Below are 23,990 nucleotides of genomic sequence, written 5' to 3' on the forward strand. Positions count from 1 at the left end.
GGAGAAGCAGCCCAATAATCGTGGATCTCTCTCCCTTTGTATATTTACCTAAGAATCTTACCAAAGTATTTTAAGTAGTTTGCTAGACCTTTGAGGGCCACATTTAACTTGATCTTTTTATCTGGAAATTCAATTTTTTTATTTTATGGGTTCTTTCTTTCCTCCTGTTGTGTTCCGTATTCAGAATTTCCTTTGTCCTTTGGCTGTGGTCTGCTGTTGGCATAAAAATCAAGCTCAAAAGATGTCCCACAGAACTATTGATTTATATCACCTTGATTGGCAATTTTCCCTTAAGATGATTAAAATGTCACTTTATCTCTTAGGTCACTCTGCAGTACAATAAACGCTTATCACCTGGCCTGCAGTAACTGTGTGGAAAACTGCACCTATGTTTTGTTCAGCAACAAGATTACATTTTTAATGGACCTGTTGATGCACCAGTTAATGGTATGTAATGCTTTAACTTTGAATTAACTGTATTAGTGCCATAGTGGTGACTAGAAATACCTGATATAACTGGACCACTTACATCGTGGATGTTGGACATTTGTATCTTCCTCTGACACGTAAAAAGGAGCAGAATCGGGAGCTTGCAAGTTTGCGGAAGGAGGGGCTCAAACCACAACCCCATCATCTGTAAAGTAAGAGGCAACATTTTAGGAAAAAAGGACATTTGCGTGAGGGGACTTATTCTTATTAATAATAACACTAATTACATTTATCAGTTGGTTTATACAGTAAAAGTTCTCAAAGCAACTTGACAAGGTAAAATACAGCATATAAAGCAGTTTATACCAATGAACAATACAAAATGTGTAAAATGCTCACCCAACAACATATTAATAGGAATAATTCGTACCCAGCCCACAATAGATGAGCACCACCATAGGAGACAACACAAATTAGCTTGGGTATACAATAAAAGTCCTAGCCTGTTGCCTAGAGGCTGACAAGGATGGCACAAGGCATGTTTCCCTGGGGAGAGCATTCCACTGACGGGGGCCCCCACTGTGGTCAGGGGTTGAAGCCATCTCACGTTCACTGCTTGCTGCCGCATAACTTCCCTCTAGCTGCTTCCACTTGGTCCAGCAAGGGGATAAGTGGCAAAAGGAGACACTCGGTAAGGAGACAAATGTTTAGGGGCAGGGGCGCATTCGCCTGAAAGAAAGCTAATGTCCGCTTTGTACATGTTGGGTTTGTTGCCCTCTCACGTAGTTGAAGTCTTGGAATTCACATGGGCTCTTCTGCATTCTGTTTCTATTACATGAAAATGCATCATTCTGCATCTTGACAGGTTTTGCAAATGGGGGGGGGTGGAAAAGAAAGACAGATACATTTTAATGGGGAAACTTTTAACTTTCACTTAATTTCAGATGTCATTAAATATTTTATTAGAAACTCATTTTTAATTCATAGTAACCTCCTTATCATGATATATTTAGTCTAGGACTGCTACTTATAAATGGTGTGTATATGTTTTCATGAGCCAAGCAGTTTGTTAATTGAAAAGTTATGTATGTGCCTTGAATAATTTACATTGCACAGTTAGAACCAACACGCCATAGGACAGTTGACAAACACTTAAGAGGAAGCCTTCGTTGTCAACAAAAGGAACCTGAATGCAACTTGTAAATTCTGTTTTTCATTCGTCACATGGTCATTTGCCTTCCTCCAGCTCTTTCCTGGAAGAACTGAGGTATACAATTTGAGCTTGCTTCCACTTAGCTCTCTGTTGTACGTAGGAAGCCACAGTATGGTTGTACGTCCTCTGCTGAATGCACAAGATACTTGTTTGAGCAATTAAAGTATAAAAGAGGTCCACCAGCAGTTAATATGGTTTGATGTCAAAGGCCTATTCTTGGGCTCAGATTTCATTTGTTATAATTATTTCTCTTTTGCATCTGGCTTGGGTTGGTGAATCTGGGGTCCCAGTAAAAGGCACATAGTAGTTCCAATAAGCCTGAAGTCTGTCCTTTCCTGGAATAGGCATTCAAACCCTTTGTTTAGATGAAGAGGCAAAACTATTCCACTCAAAAATGAACTCACACCAGTTCCTTCATCAAGAATCAGCCTCAGTGGCCATAACCTTTTCCCCAGATGGGCCTAGACCACGGAGCTTCCACAGATTTGCTTACATCAGAGCAGCAGATCCTGTGGACCATTTCCAACTTCTGACACTTGGAGCAGCATCCAGTTATCTGCTGGCTCGTTGTTTTCCTTGACTCAACAGTCCTCTTTTCGTCTAACCACTTTAATGCTGACATTTGCTATATCAGAGACATGCAATGCAGTCCCAAGCACATTTACTCAGAAGCAAGCCCCTCTGTGTTCAGTAGGTCTTAGGCCCCAGTGAATGTATATTGGATTGCACCTTTATCCACTGAGACAAAAGCGTCCACTGGAATGAATGCCTGTAGGGTTTTTGTGAACTTATTGCTGAAGGGAAAGTTTAGTGAAACAAATCAGTGAATGTTCTATTGTGTGCATGAATTGAGCCACTGAGTGTCCCACATTTCTGTAATACGGATTATTGCATAGAAAACTAACATTGGGGGAGTGTGGTGTCAAGGTGTGTTTTTTTCTCTAGTGAAAGAATCAAATAGATTGTAAGAGAGGCTCACTGTTCTGTTTGAGCAGTAAACTTGAATTGTTAATTTATAACAAGCAGTTGCATCCTATAAAATTTATAGTTACTTTTTGACATTTTCCCTAGAAAGACATGTGTGCATTGCATGATGAAACCTAAAAACTGAATATTTTTAGCAGTGTCTTAAGTTGGGGAGAGGTGGTGGTGATGTATTTCAGTACAAATTCTTTTGTGTTTTAAAAAATAGACTCTATGGGGCAGGTTGGATTAATTTATTAATCAAGTGCTCTCAGATAGATCTAATGAGTGTTTCCAAATGTCTTTGGAAACAACAGGCTGAGCAAGTTAGCAAGCAATCTGAGCTTGCCTTGAACCTGGTCTTAGGTGCTTTTGTTCATTCAGTTAGTTGCTTTCCTTTCAGAAGTGTCACTGCCACCATGGGTTAAATGTTCCCACCACATTTACTAAGCACCAGATTCTTGCTTCCACTGCCTCTTATGTACAGTACCTATTCCTGAACTATATCCAAACTATGGACAAAACCACGCATGACTAGCATACATTTTACCTTGGATTGCATTAATCTAGGAATCTTAATTATTTAGAACAGTTCCTGCAAGATTGGACTTTCCTTCTTTTTATTCACTATGAAATAATGCATTCCATTATTTATTGATGGATTTGATTCACTTTATATCCGCCCTTCCTCCCGAAGGAGCCCAGGGTGCCAATGTATCCCCCCATTCCTCAAAGACGCTCAGGGCGGCATCCACCATTTTCACTCCTCTTTGTCCCCTCCTTTCATTTTATCCTCACAACAACCCTACGAAGGAGGTCAGCCTGAAAGTGACAAGCCCACGGTCAGTGGACCTTCCCAGTCCTAACGTGACATTCGTAGTCATGATACTACAAAGAATCAAAGTCTGGGATAATTTGAATTTCAAATTTGAGAGCCATCTTGGCAATCCTTTATAGTTCAAAGTGTCAGATATGAATAAAACATTAACAATAGTAAATAAAATGCATTGATTGCTAGTTGTTTCTTGTTTTAAGTATCTCTCTGTTTGTAAACTCTCTAAGGAGCATCTGATAATTATTATTTTTTCCTTTTCCTTTTTTGAGTGGCCTTACAGCTAAAGGAGGGTGAATTCTTGTTATTGCCACTGCATTTTGTAGCTTAAATTACTTGAATGGAGATGCTTATGTCATATTTCAGATTTGAATAAATTATGGAGCAAAATGTACACCCTTAAAGAAAGGTGCTTTTATCAGCCAAGTAATGGCACTTGCATGTTTGACTCTGCAACAGAGGGACTTGCTTTAATATTGAGGCTTACTAGGCTTTTGTCCTCCTCTGGGTTATTTCTTCTTGTTGTCTGTCTGGAGGCTGAAGGACTGGAGCTGTCAGGAGCTAAAAGCTTTGTTTAGTCCCCAGCCAGGTAACACCAGTCAGCTTTATCTTCCCTTCCACCGCCCTGCAATTGGCCTCCACCCTGACCTCGCAGACCACCCACCTTAGGAAGCAGCGCCAGTCGCTCCATAGCTTAATTGTTCGGTTTTGTAAGGGACAAGAGAGAGAACGTCAGTAGTATTTACTGCAAATACTTTCCAGAAGTGCCTCTTTCTCAAAACGTTTCTGTTCAGGCAAGCCCAGAGGTGTTTTAAAGTCTGCAGAAACCACAGCACCACTGCTGATGTTGAGAACGGGCTTCAGACACCCAGGAATGCCATGATCAGAGAGAGCAGGACAAGGTGTGCAGCACCCCTTGGTGCGTCTCCCCCGAGGGCACCCACAGAAAGACGGGTTCTGCTTTGGAGAGGAAGGGCAGTCACAAAACATTATCCTGTGGCGTCAGCCAAGAGATCCTTAAGGTCATCCTGAGGAATGTTTGGAACAAATTAAAACCAACAACATTTTTGCTCTTTCCGTGAGTCTGCAGTAGATTGTACGTGGAAGGCTTCATAGTGGGTGAGATTGATAGATAGATGATTTGAATGTTTCAGTATAGGTTGCCTACTTGTCCCATATTTGTTTCATCTTTTTAAGTTTTAGATGTTGTAGCTTCTTCACTTGCTGTTTGGAGCTGAAAGCTGTAACTTGGGAGAGTATAGAGAAGGGATTTATGTAGGCAGTAAATTGGGAGTTTGCTTTGCAGCAGGATTGCAGATTCATAGGGAAAACTATGAACATTAAAGCTGCATTTTGATCAAAAAGCAGCAACAGGGGCATCAACAATTCAAACAGAAAAATTAAAATGGTCGGTTTTTGTTTTTGTTTTGCAAAGTGCTACCTCACAAAGTGTTGACTCATGCTAATTCCAAAAGAATGTGTATCTCAACTTTATATTCCCTTGGGTTTCACTTTAGATTGTTTTGCACTGTCCACTTCCGGGCAGGATGACGTTCAAAGAACAGCATCCAATGGGACAGTGGTGAAGAGTATTGGTGTGCTCCTGTGTTTTAATACTACTACCTGTTTACAACTGTGGGAGCCAGTAGCATTTTAAAGAATACTAGCCTTTAAAGCAGGATTGGTTCCCCAAGCGCAAACAGCTGCCCTCCCCAGAGCTGCTCCTTCCAGCCTACAATAGCAGTTGTGCGGCTGCCTTTATTGCGGGCTTCATTCAAGCACTGCAAAACTGTTTCTCCTCAGCGCCTGCTCAAGCAAACTGGTTATGCTCAGGGGCTAGTTGCCACCAGCCAGGTACACAAAAGCCAAAAGGACAGGTTATCTCTTCATTCTGCTGCAGTTTCTCATTATTATTATCATCATTATTATTATTATTATTATTATCATTATTATTATTATTATTATTTGTAAGCAGGTACTGTATTACGACTTCAAAATTCAGCAAGAAAAAATGTCAGACGCAATAAGATAGTATAGGCAAAACTGTTCCTTCCACTGCTGAGAAGAATTGTTTGTGCAAGGAGCACAGTTGTTGCCCAGAGTTATCCTGCCTGGATGGCGGCTGCTGTCCGTGATTCTCAGCTGTGGGTAGAACATGCTAAGACAGATTCAAAATGGTCCACGAAGTTTACACTGGAAGCACTAAGCCCATCAAAGAGGATTAGGCCTCCCACCTTTTGAGCATTTCCCTGCTGGACCTTCTTGGATGTCTTGAGGACTGTGCATTAGAACGGAGCAAAGCTCCTGGTCCTGTGGGTCAGTCAGTCAGAGCATGCGGAAAGCAAATGGGAAGAGCCCTCAGTTCAGTTAGCCAGTGTATATGTCAGGGGCTCAGGAGCAGAGGCACAGGGAAGAGAGGAAATGGAGAGCGAAGGGGAAGAATCTGAGGGCAGCGTAGGAGAAGATGACAGTGGCCCGAGAGATTCCATGAGCCTCTCCAGCGAATCAGAACATTCACAGAAGGGGGCGCCGGTGGCCAGGGCAAGGGGGGTCCCAAGGGGGACACTCCAGAAGCAAGGGGCCAGCGGGGACTCCCAGAGCAGCAGTTGGAGATCAGGACCAGCTTCCCCACCAGAGCGTAGTGGGGGGGAAGAGTCCCAGGTATCGGGGCCAGCGTCTCCCCCAGCAGGGAGAGAAGATGAGTCAGGGCTGACCACGCCTCCATCCGAGAGTCAGGGAACGGAGGGGAGGTCAAGTCCAGCTAGCCCCCCGGAAGAGGGAAGCAGTGGCAGAAGCAGTGTCACGGTCAGGAGGAAGGTCACTGGGTGGGCGCGAGCGCCAAGTTCAAATGTACAGGCGCGCGGGACAGCAGAGAACCCGGATTGGGAACCAGGTCCTAAAGCCTGCCGGAGGCAGGGGGAGGAGTCAGGGGACTCAGCGTCAGAAGAGTCCAGAAAGGGGAATGCCCCAGCAGACAGGAGGACCCAGAGGAGGAGAGAGCAGAGGAAGAGGTGGAGCAGGGCTAGAGTCTTAAACTGGTGTCAGAGGGGAGGAGATTCAGACGGAGCTTCGGCGGTCTAGGGTTTAAGACGTAGAGCTTTGAAGTAGAGACTGAACTTCAATAAAGACTTTTGTATATAACAACGACCTGGCGTTGGTCCTCTGTGAGCTGAGACCTTGGGCAGCTCTGACAGTATATCTTCCCTTTTTTTAAAAAAAAAGATATTTATTACTTTTAAAACTTACAGGGGGGGAAAAAAGAGAGAAGAAACAAAAAAAAAATACAATATAGACAATACAAAACACAACCTTAACATCTAAACACCATAAACTATACAAAACAAAAACAATTTAAAAACACACATCATACCTTTACCATAATCTATCTTTCATTCCCTTGTTTCATTGACCTCCTCCCACCTCCCTCCTTGTATTCCACTTCTATATGTTATCTCAGCAAGTCCTTTATCTTAAAATATTTTTAATCTTATTCCCCATTAAATCTAATATACCTATTTACACTTAACCTCTTAAAACATTTCCACTAAGGCCAAAAAAAATTCCATTCCAAGATTTTTCTATCCCTCATTAAATTTTACAGAATTTCCCTATATAGACTTTAAATTTTCCAATCTTCTTCACCGTCTCCTCTTCCTGGTCTCAGCCTCTGCCAGTCCTTTCCGTCAATTCCATATAGTCCATCAACCTGGAGATCTTATGTCCGAGGCGCTTAACTCTTCTCCACATCCCTTCCGCCAATCTTCTTCATATTCTTTAATTCTAGAGAACAGATCTCAGGGAAGCTCCGACCCAACAGCACTTTTGTTCCATCTCGACAGGTCAGCCAGATTTCCATAGTTAAAACTAGGATCCATAAAGTATTTCAAATCTTGTTTCAAGGTTCCTCCAAATCCAAAGGCCCCCAAAGCTCCAATCCCCTCCCGACCCAAATCCATGTCCCAAATGTCAATTGATCCCTGCATAAGGGGATCTCTCCAACCTTCCCCCTCCAGTCCAGGCCAGGCTCCAATCCTCAAAATCTGACCTCTTCCAGTTTCAACCACAAAGGGCCCCAACCTGTAACCCCCTTGTATTACTTTAAGTTCGACAACAGCAACTTTCTCCTTCTCCTTTTCAACGATTTGCCCTGTTGAAATAGATTCCTGTGCCAGATCCTGAGTTATTTCTGTGTTGGTATTCACTTTTAGTCCCGAAATGCCTGGCTTCGGCTTTGTTTACAGGAGATGCGTTAGGTTTATTGCACATCATGCATAGGGGCAGAGGAGGTGGAGTAGAGAAAAGGGCAGGTCTGTGGTCCTGAAAATGTAACAGACAAACAAGATGACAGCCCACTTTCCTATTAGCAGCACCAGGAAGATAGGAAACTTCCTTAGTGAGACCACCAGTCCGTCTAGCTCTGACTGGCAGCAGCTCCCCAGGGTTTCAGGCAGGGAGTTTCTCTCAGTCCTACCTGGGGAAGGAACCTGGGACCTCTTGCCTTCAAAGCGGGTGCTCTTTCCCTAAGGGCTGCAGCCCACTTGTTAGGGAAAGCAGGAAAGATTGCTGTTTCTGGTGGCCCTTGCCCCCTGCTGGACTTGCCACCATAACTGACCTTGTGCATGCATCTGCTGATCTCAGTAAGGACCACTGTGCATAAATTATCCACTTCTGTTAAAAAACCCCGTGTCCTAGTCCTACTAACGCTAGTTTGAGAGTACAACCCACACAGAGGTTTGTTCATTAATTTATTTTAAAACATGTGTTTTGCTTTATTATTCCCAGTATTTGTACCCTACCTTCCTATAACAAATAACAGAAGCACTTGGCAAAACCAAATAAACATATATATATATATATATATATATATATATATATATATATATATATATATATATATGTATGTTTTAAAGGGCCAAAATATATATTTTAATAGTCCAAAAGCAACAATACAAAAACAAAAAAGTCAGAATCAGCAGCATTCAGATCTCATTTCAAAGCATTATCCAAAAAACACCTGCTGAAATAAAACCATCCTTGCTGCTGCCAAAAGGCACACAGCAGTGGGACCAGGCAGGCCTCTTTTGGCCAGCCAGTTCAGATTTTGGGTGCCTGGATTGAAAGGGCCCTGATCTGTTATATCTGCCTGCCATACATCTGTGGTGTTTCAATCATGCAGATAAATGTGAAAGGACCTCATGGCTGCTGATGTCACGAAGGCACAGAAGTGAGTGCTCATGTGCTAGAAGAGAAGCATAATTTACCTTTTCTGTATTGGCAGCTTTTTGTAACCACTGTGACTTTTGGGTTTCCTACCTGTAAATGCAGGTACTCAGCTGTGTCCTTCGCAGCCCTTTCCCCCCTCACACACACACAACACTGCCTGGCTGCATTTTTAAAAGGCTCCAAATTGATCACAGATCATCCAGTGTTGTGTGTAGTTTGAGCCAGACATGTTTAGGGAAAAGAATGGAATACCTTAAGTTGTACAGTGGTACCTTGGTTCTCAAACTTAATCCGTTTGGGAATTCTGTTCCAAAACCAAAGCGTTCCAAAACCAAGGTGTGCTTTCCCATAGAAAGTCATGCAAAATGGATTCATCCGTTCCAGACTTTTAAAAACAACCCTTAAAACAGCCATTTGACATGAATTTTACTATCTAACGAGACCACTGATCCATAAAATGAAAGCAATAATCAAAGTACTGTACTATAAAATAAATAAAAACAGTATTATAGATGATAAAAATTAAAATTAAAAAATTTTCTTACCTACACTGATGATAGTGTTTGAATGCGGGGCTTTTATCCATTTCCGCAGTCACACAGTCAATAAATTAACCAGTAGCTGAACTGGGTTCCACACAGTCACAAAAAAAGCCTCAAAAACAAAAATGCAAAATAAATAGCAAAAACAAAAGCACCAAACCTAATCCATTCCGGAAGTTGGTTTGACTTCCGAAATGTTCGAAAACCAAGACGCAGCTTCTGATTGGTGTAGGCGCCCCGTTAACAATAGCCGATCACTGCATCGGACGTTCAGCTTCCGAAAAACATTTGCAAACCGGAACACTTACTTCCAGGTTTTCGGCATTTGGGAACCAGGGCATTTGAGTACCAAGGCTTTTGATAACCAAGGTACCACTGTACAAAGAATGCTTGCTGTGCTAATGACTTCCAAATTGTAGCATCTTACTTGCTAATTAAATAGGTACACGTGTTTTAAATACAATCCATCTACTTAGGTAGAGGATCAAAATCACCAGGCGTGAATTTCTCCAGGCTATGTAAATTACTGATGCAACACAATATTCTTTCTTCAACTGAACTTCAATAAGTAGCTGAAGACTTCTCACTTCCTAGCTTGGCTCGTTACCAGGAACAGACTATTACAACGGATTTTAAGTACCAACTCAAGGCACAGAGCTGATGAATAATAAAAAAAATGTGCATGTTCTTCATTGCCAAGTGTTACCATATTCCCATGGAGCACTCAACTGTGAGGCAACTGTACTTTATGATTCCACTATTGTACAATAAAAGTGTAAATACCTTTTTTTAAAGTGAAATCACTTTGGAGTTATCATTAATTTCTGAGTTTAGAAAGCAGCCTTATTTGTTTTGGTATTCATTCCAAAGTTCCCTGGAGCCAGCCTTTTTCTTCCTAGAATGATACCCAGCTCTGGACAGTGTTGACAGTCTGCCACTTAAGACACCTCCTTCTGTTTATCTTCATCCTTATTATTACTAATGCACGCCTTAAAGACTCTGGGGTGACTCGGTGAAGGGCATCACCTCACCAGCTGGAGGGCATCCAGAGGCAGGTGACCAGGGTGGTGAGGGCTCTGGGAATGAAGTCCTGTGAGGAACTGTTGAAAGAATTGAAACAAATAATTTGGAAAATGGAGCAGGGTTGTTTTGTTTTTTAATAATTTATTTTGTTTTGATATATGTGTGCAGGTTTACATTCCAGATGACCATAATGCTACCTTAGGAAGAACTGCCAACAAGCAAGTGTTTGAAGGTGTAACCACTGGAGTTCTAAGAATCATAGCTGTGGTGTTCGGGTGCCTGATCTCCAGTGTATCGTATGGGAACAAACAGATTTGTGTGCCAAAATTAATTCAGGAACCAAAGAACAAGGCCACACAAGCTGAAGCCTTTAACAGCAGGATGCAAGATCTCATTAGGTGAGAAAACAACTGGATGTCTTTAACCTCTTCATAGGGGAAAATGAAAGATCAAGTCCTCTCCATCAACCTGGCTGGAGTGAACTGCCATTTGGCCCCTCCTCTTCCAGATTAGTCTCCGCCCACAGTTTCCCCACTTCATCCAGGGGAGAGGTGACGGCCGCAGGGCTGAGCTGTAAGCAGCAGTCCTTTGACACCTCCCCTTCTGCAGTGGCCATGGTGCCTGAGCAGGTTTGTTGTCCTGTTCCTTCCCTTCCTCTTCTCTCTTTCGTATCATTTAATGGTGAACCATCTTGAGTACATTGGCTGATATAGTAAATAAATAAATATTGAAGCCATCTATTTGTTTATCAAATGTATATCCTTCCTTCCCTATATGGCCTTAGATCCCAAAGATGCATAACAAAATCATTTATTAAAGCCCAACATTAAAAATACAATATAAACAAGATACATGTTAGCAAAATACATGTTAAACAAAATCAGTATAGCATTATGGGCCAATAATGTCATCTATCTTCAAAGGCCTGAATAAGGATGTGCATACTTGGCCACTGACTAAAGTTCATAATGTTGGTGCTAGGTACATCTCAAAGGAGATCATTCCAGAAACATGAGGATCCGTGCCAGTATTCTTGCAGTGGTGATTTTTATTGTGCTGATTTTTGTTGTGCAGCCTGTAAGCTTGAATTTGATGGTAATTTTTTTGTGAACCCATGTGAAATTATGCCGATTCAGGAGGATCCATTCTAATTCTGCTGGATCCAAATTTTACACAAACCTTTTTTCAAAATTCCATATATGTCCAGTTGGCAGACCCTAAAGACATGACATATTCGGCATGAGGCTAAAAGGGAAGGGAAATCAGTTGTCTGGTGCCTGGGTTGGGTGATGTGGGGAGCACCCTGCACATCATCTTTTGTCTGTTTCCTCTCTGAATAGGATTCTGGGGGAGTGCTCCCAACCCCACCCAAATATTTGTCTTTCTTTTGTCTTTGTCATCTGTCTTCCACCTTCTCTGGAAGATGCAGTAAAGGATACATTTAATTTTTCAAGGAGGTCTCCCTCTTCTCTTAATAAATTACCTTTTGCCATGTCTTCAACCCCACTCTGCCCCTTGCACTGACCCTGGCCTTCCTTTTGCTCTGACCTCTTGTGCTAGATGCACTTGAAATGCCTTTCTCAATACATTAATTTCTAGATGGCAGGAACTGCACTTGAATGCACAGCTCTTTATCTTTCTGTATTTTATCTACATCCTTTCCTATGTGCTGAACCATTTTTATTTAAATTGGCATTTTTGCTGCCTCTCGCTGTTTTTCCAGATAGATGCAGGGATATTCCTTCTTTACCTTGGTGCATGTGGAGTCCTTTTCTAACGCAGATTTCCTTAAGCGGTAGTCACTGTTGCTTATGAAATTTCCCCTTCATATCCTCTATTAAAATATCTGTGAAGTCTTTGAGAAGATTATAATTCATACATCATATTAAACCTGAATCCTTATTTCTCCCACCTGCCTTTGCACGAATCTTTACATGATGAAGTTACCTGTTCAGTTATTACAGGGAGTCTCTTTGAAGTCTGTTTGCAGGTGTGGTTTGGATTCAAATTGTGCCAGCAAATAGACTCACGGCAGACCTCTGTGAAGGTGCACTGTCGATGGAAGCATGCCTTCAAAGGGGTTCGCTGACAGTGCAGATCAACAGGTTGCCCTGATAGCAAGCCCTCTCAGCTGCACTAGAGAGTTCCTGGTGGCCAGCTCCCTAGGGCAGCTGATCCTAGCGGGGCTTGCTATCCATGTCAGTTAGTTGATCAGCCCTGGCAGCAAGCCCCGCTGGCCAAGAAGCAATTGGAAGCTCACTTTAATTATTATAAAACCATTAGCTGTAGTTCAGTATCATGTCTGATGATAAGCCATTTTTCATGGTATTGGCCAGTAAATCAAGGATTCAGACATTGTAGTTTGAAGTGGGTTTGCAAACCATGGTTTGTGCTAACCATGATTTAGCATGATGTCTGAAGTGACAGCCCATGGTTATGCCCTTTACTGTGGTGCCAGAATACACTGTACCTCTTGAGATGGAAGTGCCAAGCAGGTGAAAAGCCAAAAGAAGCAAGCAGCTGTAAACCATAGTTCAAAACATGATTTCAATTCTAAACAATAGTTAATGCAAAACAAGACTTGGAGAAAGGTCTGAACTGGGTAGAGAAATAAAATGAACAATTAGGCAAAGAAACCAGGAATCATAGCCCTTAGTTTTTTGTTTTTGTGTGTGTGTGTGTTTTGTGGGGGGCATTTACTGAATATTTTCTTGTTTTTCAGAAGTATGTGTAATTTCTCTCGTATTTTTTCCGTGTAACATTTTCACAAATCAGTTTCATTTGTTGAGACATTGGGGGGAAGGGGGGGAGATGGGGGTGGGGTCAGGTGGCGATGTTTCTAATTTGCTTAATGTATGTAGGGTTTGGTGTCAGAGTTACTCGTGCTTGTTCTCTGTTGTTCACTTGTGTTCCTTTGGTGGTGAGAGAGGTTGGGGTTGGCCCAGGGTGTAGTTGTTCATTTGTGATTGGCTATGGTGATCTTTGTTTTTGTGTGTGAGTGGGGTGGGTGGGTGTTTTGGATAAGTTAGCCATATTAGTTTGTATGCTGTTGGTGGATTATTGTCGTTGTCTTTTTGGGCTGTGTTTGTGATAAAGGGGAGCCATACCGGGGTAAAGGCGTCTTCTTCTGTTTGTCCCCGTGTCAGTTTCAGTTTATTGGTTAATTTTTCTAGTAGGGCTGTTTCCCATACTATTTGGTACCATTGGTCCATGCTTACTCCTGACAGGTCTCTCCAGTGTCTGGTTATGGTGTTTCTGGCTGCTGAAAGTAGGTGAGTTATGAGTTCTTTGTGGTGTAAGTGGGCATTGTTGTCTTAGAAGATCTTTAGTAGGGCCAGTTCTGGGGTGATGTCTAATACTTGCTTAGTTATTTTACATATTTCTCATATGGCTGTTGTCCAGAATAGTTGGATTTTGGGGCACTCCCACCACATGTGGAGGTATGTGCCTGTGGAGGCGCACCCTCTCCAGCATTTTGGTGAGGTTCCTGAGCGTATTAGCACTAGTTTTCTTGGTGTTAGGTACCACCTGTAGGTGAGTTTCAGAGTGAGTTCTTTTCTTTTTGTTGATATGGATTTAAAGGGGGGTTTAGACCACATTCTGGTCCATTGAGTGGGGTTAATCTCATAGCCTATGTCATTCTCCCATTGTTTTTTGATTGCGTCTAGGGGGTTTGTGGGATTTTGGAGTAGTATTTTGTATATTGTGGATACCATCCCTTTACAGTTTCCCTTTGTTGTTAGGAGGAGGTTTTCGAAGGTCGTCAGGGGCCTATTTGCTGCTGATTTTACTGTTGGGTTGTTTAAGAGGGCATGTAGTTGGTGTTGTGTTAACCAGGGCATTTGGGTGTCTTCTAGTTTGTCTTGTATTTCTTCTGTTGACAAAGCTTTGTTATTTTTATAGAAGTCTATTAAGCGATATAAGCCTTTGGTTTGCCAGGTTTTTATCTGGAGGTTTTGTGCTGCATGGTGGAATAATGGGTGGTACGCCAGGGGGATTAGTGGGGATGAGGTTGGGGATAGTTTGCCTATTTCTGTTTTCTATGCTTTGAACATGGTCTGTGTGTACCTGTTAAGTGTTGTGAGAATTTTCTTTAGTTTGTTTCAGAGGAGAGGGTACGCTGTGGTGCAGGTATTTTCAATTGTGTCCCTCTCTAGGTACACCCATTGTTTTGTCTCATCTTCAAGTATATATGGGATTATATGTCGTATTTGGTTGGCAATGTAATATGCTTCTATGTTGGGGATTCCCCATCCTCCTTCTGAGGTGGGGAGGTGCAGGTATTTGGGGCTTATTCTTGGTTTTTTATGTGAGAAGATAAAAGAGTGTAGTTTTCTCTGCCATCTGTGGAGTTGTGTTGGGGGAATCCAGATTGGGAGGGTTTGGAATAGGTAGGTTAGTTTTGGGAGGGTGATCATTTTGATCATGGCTATTTTGTCGAATCATTGCCCTTATGATACACAGCTAGATCATGTATTATTACTTACTTACTTACTTAATTAATTAATTAATTAATTTTTAATACATTTTAAAACCACACTTTAAAGTACTGTGTTACCCATTGTTCCACATTATTTGTTACATTTCTAACTCTTCACTTTCTCAAGGTTTCTAACCATCTCTTAAATAGAAAACACTAAAATGTTATATTGAATTTTAAATTACCCCATTAAAATTATGAGGGTGACTTTCCTCATTTAGGATTAGGGCACTGAAAGGCATTCAGCTTTTATATGTCACTGACAACGTGAAGATTTCCATTTTAGAAAGTGGTTCTCTTTTACAGATTTATTAAATTAGATTCCATGATACATCCACACCTAGCAAGACTTGTCACAAGAAACATATGCAGAGAACTGTCTAAATCTGCCTTTCTGAAATCCTGCTGCCCCAGCCTGAGATAATCTCTGAGTAGTGTGACTTGGTCACTAAAGCACATTGGGGGCCTTTGATGTTGCCAGCTGTTTCCACATGTTTCTGAAGGCCAAATTGATTCTAAGCTGGCGCTTCCTCCCAGTTTACTCTTGACTTTCGCTCCTCTTACATCTTTATTGCAAGGTCATTTGCATCTACCTGATTTCTCCACAGTCCTTTCCTGCAAAAAGACTCCACCTCTTGGATCCCACATTGGTTCTGTCTTCTAGTGATCAGAACAATTTAGGGAGGTGGTGGCTGCTTCCAAACAACCGGTTTGTTTAGCATTCACTCTGATTTGTTTGCAGGGAGGTTTTTTATTTGTGTGGCAGTTAGACTATGTTGTGCTAAGTGTGAGTTGTCCTACACTTCCCAGTGCCTCTTCCTGTCATTTTCCATATCACAAACTTTCCAGTCTTTCAGGAAGCAGGTTTGTTGCACAGGTTCTCCCCATCAACTTGACTTCTGCAACCTGAATTTGCCAGCATGTGATTGAAGCCAGCCCTTAAATAGTGACAGTCTGGATGCTCCCAAATTTGAATTGTCAGGAAGAGGGACAATACTGCCCAACAGCAGCAAAAAGATAGCAGGAAAAGGTTCAGGAGTCAGTTTTTTGTAAAGGTTATGTTCCAACTGATGAGACCATGCCTTAGGGTTGATTTGAAATGTCTGCTTCTATCTGTGGGGAAAGCATATTTCTTTGAACAACAAATAAGTTCATCATTTGTTGTCAGCTAAAAAGATAGAGAATGTAGAAACTAGACTTGGGGAAGACTGTGTTGTGATCATATTGTGTCTTGTGTGTTTTAGTTGATTTTTCTCATTCTAAACTATTGCTTAAATATAAAAGCCATTGTGAATCATTTATTCATATATAAAAACAAAGACATCCATTAATCTTGAAGTTATACATTAGGGTTTACAAGTATAAAACAACATGATAATGGCCAAATATATGTGATCGATGCAGAATTATTATTATTATCCCACCCTCATACAAAGCTCAGGACAGCTATTAACATTAATTTAAAAATCAGCATAAAAACCACAATTTACAATAAAATCCAGTTGCAGTAACCTATGACAATCAGTAGTATTCAAGACAAAATAAATGTGTTTTAGACAAATTAGACAACTAGGGCCTCTCTCACTATACTCTGAAGGCCAACAAAAATAAACTGGTCTTAAGATAATGCCTGAATAAATACAGCATGAAGGACAATCAGATATATACTAAGAGGGAGTTCCATAGATATGGTGCTGCCACCGGGAAGGCACTGCGTTGTATAGTGTTTCCACACTGGGGGGAAATTGCCACACACCTTGGGAATATCACAATCGGGGCACCATGACCTGCTTTAATGCATTTCCACCCCCTTCTCTTTCCTTTGCTAGCTATGTGGTAAATATGGGATTGATTGAAAAGCTGTGTTGCTGTTTCCTCTCCGTCCAAGGCCCAATTGATGAAAACCCCAAAATAGCCACTTTCTTACAGAACGCTACAGCAGTACTGCATGGGATGTGCCAGCTGTGTTTTGCTGTCAATGGCAGGTAAGTGGCTGCTGTTTGTTTGTGTGCCATTATCCTACCCTGGTATTTTTCAATCATTTCAGTATAATTCTCAAATCATTTGTGTTGGAAGGAGCACCATTTATATCTAGGAGACTTAACGTGGTGAAATATTTGAATTCGGATCCATTTCTTTTCCCATCCCCATAGTGCAGTGGTTTTCTCAAGCAATGCACCATGGCACGCCTTGAATGATGGTGGGGGCAGTCACGGACAGCACCAGCCTCCGTCCCTCCTTTTAAGAACTAGATTGCATAGATTATATTAATAGAAGTAGCCACGCATGGCGAAAGTTAGCGCTGCATCACCTGCAAAGCGCGCCTGACAGGAAATGTAATTTCCAAGCCCCCCCCCCCCCCGAAATGAAATGAAATGAAATGGAGTTGATTTTTATCTATTCATTGGTTTGTAATACACACCCATCTTATTTACAAAAACGAAGGTCTGATCAAAAACGAAGGTATATTCCAGTATGCTGTGATGCAGCGCTGAGATCAGTAGCAGAGGCTGGAGTGGAGCCACAAACACGGGTGATGGGCTCAAGGGCCCCCACACAGTTGAGAGGGCAGGTCCACCTCACCACAAATGCCACTGCTGACGGAGAGCCCATTTCATGCTGATCCACTTTGGCAATTTCAAGAACCTCAGTTTGCCATCTCTCAACTGTTGGCATTGCCAGAGTTTTCTAATATCTAGCAAATACAACTTTTGCAGTGTTCAGAAGGTTTCCAACAAGCAGTTTTAAAGAGGATTGAATTCTGTCATTCAAAACGTTACAACAAAAGAGTCCAAATTAAGATTCTGCCTATTTGTTCTGTTATTCCCAAGAATTCTAGCCAGTATTCTAGCAGCTAATTACAATTCCACCAAAGGTGCAAAATATTGGCCAATCTACTTCAAATACTAAAAATGAACAGTTCAAATACTAAATGCACACTTCAAATACTAAAAATGAACAGTTCAAAAGAGTCTATTCATTCAAGTTCGAATCCCGTACTATTTTTTTAAAAAACTGATCCTCCTCCTAAACTATAACTTGCTGATAAACCTTTGATGCTTCTGATGAAGCCTGCGCCTCCATTTGTTCATTTGTATATTAATGCTTTGGTTTTTGTTGCTTGGTATGCTAGTAATAATAATAATAATAATTTTTATTATTTATACCCCACCCTCCCCAGCCAAGGCTGGGCTCAAGGGCAGCTGAGTAGTAGCCTATGTTCTGTCCCAAGAGTGAGGATGGTGTAATGGGTAGAGTTTTGGACTTGGACCAAGAAGTCAAGGGTTCCAATCCCCACTCTCTCAGGTCACAATAACACAAACCAAAATGCAACTATTCTTTGAAATTCATGCATCTCATAATTTTGCAGTGAAGTTTTCCAACCAAAAAGATGCATGCACTAGGGGACAGTGCGGACAAAAATGTGTAATAGCAAAGGAAATTGCTTTTAAAAATGCCTAGATTAGGCAAAACTGTATATATTAGGAGGAATGGACATGAAAATGTCCTTTTCTTAAACCTGTGAGAACCTCTTAAGTAAAAAGTTACTGGCTTCTTATGAGCCCTGGATGAAGATGTTAAATTCTGTAACAGACACAAGTGTTAAAGGCTGTAGCACTGTTTGGGCCCACTCCAAAGTTCGCTGAAGTTAGTGGGAATTGTTCCAGAGGCATTAGCAAGCTTCTCGTGAAGCCTCCCAAGATCTGTGTGCCAATGTCTATAAAACAGGACATTTCAGAGGCATTTCACTGCAAGAGCTTGGTGGTGCAGAATAAAAACTCCCAACTAATCACATGCGTACAAAACATCTCCAAATAGTATATCTGCACATCCACCTGCCCTTTAAGAGTGAGCAGTTATTCTTCTTTTGTTCTTACTGTGCTGCATTTTGTAATGAAAGGTCAGCACATGGAATCCTTGCTAGCAGCTCATTAACCTAGAGGTTGAATTGTTAGCTATATGTCCCTACAATGGGCTAGGATTTTTTGTGGTTTTTTTTTAAAAAAAATAATCAAAGTGCAGGTCAAAAAGATCAAAGGAATATGAGCTGCCTTTGTCTTGTGTTTTATTTCAGTAATTAAGATAATGTCTGTTTTGGCTGCTGGGTGACAAATAAAATATATGCAGTTTTTCTTGACAACTGGTTGTTCTGCCTTCCGTTGCCGGCAGACAGCATATTCACCAAATGCTAAGGACTACAGGCAAGAATTAAGTGAGCTTATTTAGAAGAGAAATAGGCAACTGGAAAACCATGATGCCCATGGACTCTTGCTTCCTTTTGGATGTGCTCCTCTGACCCAGAGGAGCATCATATTTATGTAAGCCACACCATCTGAGTTTAGCATTGTGTCAGAAATACTCCCTGGTTCATAAAAAGGGGCCAAAGGCATTTTGAACATATTCAGTGGTCTTTCTGATATTAGCTATCTGTATTAGGAAGATAAGTAGAGTGCACAGTTTAACTACTATTAGTATTGGGCACAATGCAGAGAGAGGCTTTATTATTATTATTATTATTATTATTATTATTATTATTATTATTAATACCCTGCCCATCTGGCTGGGTTTCCCCAACTACTCTGGGTGGCTTCCAGTATGTATAAAAACATAATAAAACATCAGACATTAAAATCTACCCAATACAGAGCTGCCTTCAGCCGTCTTCTAAAAGTAGTGTCGTTCTTTATCTCCTTGAAATCTCATGGGAGGGCATTCCACAGGGAGGGTACTACTGCTGAGAAGGCCCTCGGCCTGGTTCCCTGTAACTTCACTTCTTGAAGTGAGGGAACCGCCAGAAGACCCTCAGAGGAGGACCTCAGTGTCCAGGCTGAACAATGGGGGTGGAGACACTCCTTCAGGTATACTTGGCCAGGGCCGTTTAGGGCTTCAAAGCACCAACACTTTGAATTGTGCTCAGAAACGTACTGGGAGCCAATGAAGGTCTTTCAGGACTGGTGTTATATGGTCTCGACGGCCACTCCCAGTCCCCAGTCCCCAGTCCCCAGTCTAGCTGCTACATTCTGGATTAGTTGTAGTTTCTGGTTCACCTTCAAAGGTAGCCACACATAGAGCGCATTGCAGTAGTCCAAGCGGGAGATAACCAGAGTATGCACCACTCTGGTGAGACAGTCTGCGGGCAGATAGGATCTCAGCCTATGTACCAGATGGAGCTGGGAGACAGCTGCCCTGGACACAGAATTGACTTGCGCCTCCATTGACAGCTGTGAGTCCAAAATGATTCCCGGGTCATGCACCTGGTTCTTCAGGGGCACAGTTGCCCCATTCAGGACCAGGGAGTCCCACACACCTGCTTCCCCCGTCCCCCAGAAACAGTACTTCTGTCTTGTTGGGATTCAACCTCAATCTCTTAGCCACCATCCATCCTCCAACCACTTCCAGATACTCACACAGGACATTCACTGCCTTCACTGGTTCCGATATAAGCGAGAGGTAGAGCTGAGTATCATCTGCATACTGATGAACACCCAGCCCAAACCCCCTGATGATCTCTCCCAGCGGCTTCATATAGATAGATGTTAAAAAGCGTGGGGGAAAGGACTGAGCCCTGAGGCACCCCACAAGTGAGAGCCTAGGGGTCTGAACACTCATCCCCAAACACCACTTTCTGGACACGGCCCAGGAGGAAGGAGCGGAACCACTGCATAACAGTGCACCCAGCTCCCAGTCTCTCTAGACAGTCCAGAAGGGTGTCATGGTCAATGGAATCAAAGGCCGCTGAGAAATCCAGCAGAACTAGGAAACAGATTTCACCCTTGTCCCTAGCCCCCTGGAGATCCTTGACCAGCGTGACCAAGGCAGTTTCAGTCCCATGATGAGGCCTGAATCCCGACTGGAAGGGATCCAAATGGTCTGCATCCTCCAGGCATGCCTGGAGTTGTTCAGCAACCACCTGCTCAGTCACCTTGCCCAAGAATGGAAGATTTGAGACTGGGCAATAGTTAGCCATATTGGCCGGGTCCAAAGATGTTTTTTTAAGAAGCGTTTTAATAACCACTTCTTTAAGCGGGTCTAGAAAGGCTCCCTCACAGAGGGAAGCATTCATCACCCTGCAGAGTCCAGCCCTGCCCAGCTCGCTTTTATGAGCCGGGATGGGCAAGGATCAAGGAGACAGGTGGTTGATTTCACTCTTCCAAGCGGCCTATCCACATCCTCAGAGGCAACAGATTGGAATTAATCCCATGCAACTTGACTAGGTGGGACTGGAATCCATGGGATTTAAGCATTTCAAGTGCTGTCGCTTTCCTCTTACCTCTATCAACTATGCTAATCCACAGCTGCTTCTAGCAAAGATTTCTGTGTGGTCCATGGATTGCCAAGCTGGCTGCACTGAATTTGGTATCTCACCCCCAACAGGTGGTATTCCCAACATGGCACCTATGAAGATCTCATTCCCCTCAACATCTTCCACCTCTCTCACCTTTGAAAGTGAGGCAGGGATGATCTCTTGCCTGGAATGCTAGAGAGATTTGAGAGAGGAGGTGGGAGGAATGTCGTTACTTCCCACTTTGTCTTTTAATTCTTTAGGTTTGCAGAGAGAGATCAGCACCTGAGTAGACTGCACATCCACCAAGTGGAGGTTGTAGTTCAAATGGTTGAGCTTTTAGCAATGCATGATGGGAAGGGGTGGGGGCTTATCAAAGCCATTCTTGCAATAAAAATGACAGGAGGGCTTGCTAGTATATCCTTGGTTTTGCCTGTCAAACGCTGTAAAATGTCATATTTTTATTTATATATTTCTGTGTTCTTAAAGCCTAGCTTATGAAGGCACTGCAATTTTTTTATAGAAAAGCTTGATATAAATAATCTTAGCTCACGTTGCTGGTTTACAAGAAGATACTTTGTTGCTTTCTTCAGCAGGTCTTGGAGCATATTTGATGGTGCTCATCAGGATCCCACCGGGCTAACAACTGCTCTTGAGACTACAGACCTGGTTGGGGTGTTGCACATGTTATACTGCATTCTTTTTCATGGCACAATTGCAGACCTGAGCACAACTAGCCCGAAAGAGAGCTACGCTGAGAACACTGTTCAAGTGGCTCTCAAGAGTTTACGTTTCTTCAACAGTTTTGCAGTTCTTGATCTACCAGCTTTCCAGGTAATATTCTCTGCCACTCTTCAATGTATGCACACACTGGGGTGGTTCAGACACCACCACCCATGACATGGCATGGCGTTACATGGATGAATAGCAAGGAACCTTAAGTAAGCACACTATGTACCTTCAGTCCTACCTAAGATGGCAAATTATGGTTTCTACTTGCCTTGCCATCCAGGATTGGAAACTAGGGTTGGATGGCAGGGGGGAGCACAGGAGCCCAAGGCTCCGGACTGCTCATTGACATAATGCAGCCCACCCCTCACTTGGCATTCAACCTGAACCCCCCCCCCAAAAAAAAAAATTGCTTGAGAACTATTAGACTTCCCCTTGTTACGTATATGTGTTTATACAAAATCCATAGAACTGGAAGCAGGACTTCCTGACACCCACCTCCCCTTTGCTGCCAGACATGTGCATCCTTGAAAAGCTCCTGGAAGTTGCGGGGGGGGGGGGGGGGGGGCAGGACAAAGTCATGTGTCCTGTGGTTCCCCCTCTTTTTTTAAGAGAGTGCTGCCTAAGCAATTTGGGCAAGCAGCTCTTTTTTCTCAAAAGGTGATGAGCCCAAGTGCAGGACTATGGGCAGCATGAAGATTCAGATAAGCACAAATAATCCCCAAGTTCATAGGTACGTTTTCCATTTATCTTCAGAGTCTAAACAATTGGAAGGCGTCAGGGAGAAGCAGTGCAGGATTCTGAAGTGCTATTAAAACTGGTTAAAGAGGAAATACACTGTTTCCTTGAAAAATGACTTTTAACATTTATATACAAACTCTGGTGCCCTCTGGTCTGCTGTTATCAGTGAAGGTTAAACATGGACCACTAGAACATACGGGAACCTGTGTTGGGGAAAACGGACTAAACCCAAGAAGATGTCAGCACGTAATACACTGTAGTAAATGACTCTGAGGCAATCTCCCAGTGCAAGGAGCAGTTAAATGAATGCCAGAAAAGCTTTTCCTGCTGCGTTCTAGCTAGACGTGGACCCAGCGGCAATACCCTACCCTTACAGAAGGATGGGCAGAAACAGAACATAAGACTTCTTCTATCTTTCACAGTCCCATTGCTCACTCAGGAGGCAGGCAGCTGCTTGCTTGGTTCTGACTTTGAAGTGAGGTGCTCCTTAGGCTGGTGACTAATGGTGTCCTGGTCCTGGGTCACAGGGGGGTTGGCCCTCAAACTTGTTTTGGCTGCCGGGTGGTCAACATTTATGTCTTACCATTCTCTCAAGTGCCATGATGTTTAAGGGGTTGATGAGCACAGCCAGAAAGATCCCTCTGCCTGAAGCCAAATCCAGAAAGTCAGTGAGTGGTCAAGTTACTGCACAAGGATACCTGCAGCCTGGAACCTTGTCGTGGAAACCATGCTATCAGACATGGCTCTCGAATTCAGAGCTACACCTGCCACTTTTTGAAAGTACATGTACAGTAGCCCTCTCAGGGCCCCATGGTGGTCAAGCAAGCAAGGTTCCCAACTGTCTTGTCTTAGGACTTGGAAGAGATTTAGTGAAATGACCCAGTAATTTGAGGGGAATAAAATTGTCCAACATGCAACTTTGTTTCTTCAAATCATTTTGATTGGCTGTACCTATTGAACTCAATGGGCCTTACTTCAGAGTCAAGCCTCATCCCACTCAGGGCCACTCAAGCTGTTTTGCTACTAAAAATACAACAGTAATACCGCAATAAATAACTAGCCATTTGCTGTTCTTTCATAATACCCAGTGCAGGGTTCCTCATTTTGCCTAATGGTAAAGGTGGCCCTGATTGGGACCGCCAATTTCTGAGGAAATGTTTCTCTGAATCCCAGTTGCTGTGGGCTGTTGCCTTCATGCCCCGTTTTTGAGCTTGTGGGGGACATCTGGCTGAATCTTGAATTAGGTGAGACGGTTGTCTGATCCAGCAGAGCTTAAGTTCTTGTGAAATTGCGCTAGGAAATGTTTTATCATGGCATATTAATTTGGGTGATGGAAGGTGTATCTTTCTTTTTGAAGCAAATATGGCTGTTGGGGGAGGGAAGGAGGGAGGGGAGAAGACCAGTGGCGGAGCTGTTGGACATAACATAATGATGGCTGACTGGGAACAGTTATGGACCACAGGTATGAAATTTACGGCATGTAATGCCCTAAGAGAAAACTTAATGAAAATGATTTACAGGTGGTACATGAC

At 42.6% G+C, this 23,990-nt stretch overlaps 1 protein-coding gene across 1 annotated transcript in view; it reads left to right on the top strand.

Annotated features, from left to right (window-relative positions):
* The window catches only part of SCAPER (S-phase cyclin A associated protein in the ER), a 216,213-nt gene that overhangs the window by 150,215 nt on the left and 42,008 nt on the right, over positions 1–23,990 (top strand). The window contains exons 25-28 of the mRNA XM_081876511.1: positions 324–447; positions 10,394–10,623; positions 16,535–16,690; positions 21,585–21,822. Coding sequence (XP_081732637.1) covers positions 324–447; positions 10,394–10,623; positions 16,535–16,690; positions 21,585–21,822 — 748 coding nt within the window. The remainder of the gene's footprint in view (positions 1–323; positions 448–10,393; positions 10,624–16,534; positions 16,691–21,584; positions 21,823–23,990) is intronic.

The sequence above is a fragment of the Podarcis erhardii genome (assembly GCF_964252035.2).
Source record: "Podarcis erhardii genome assembly, chromosome: 9".
NCBI classification, from domain to species: Eukaryota; Metazoa; Chordata; class Lepidosauria; order Squamata; family Lacertidae; genus Podarcis; species Podarcis erhardii.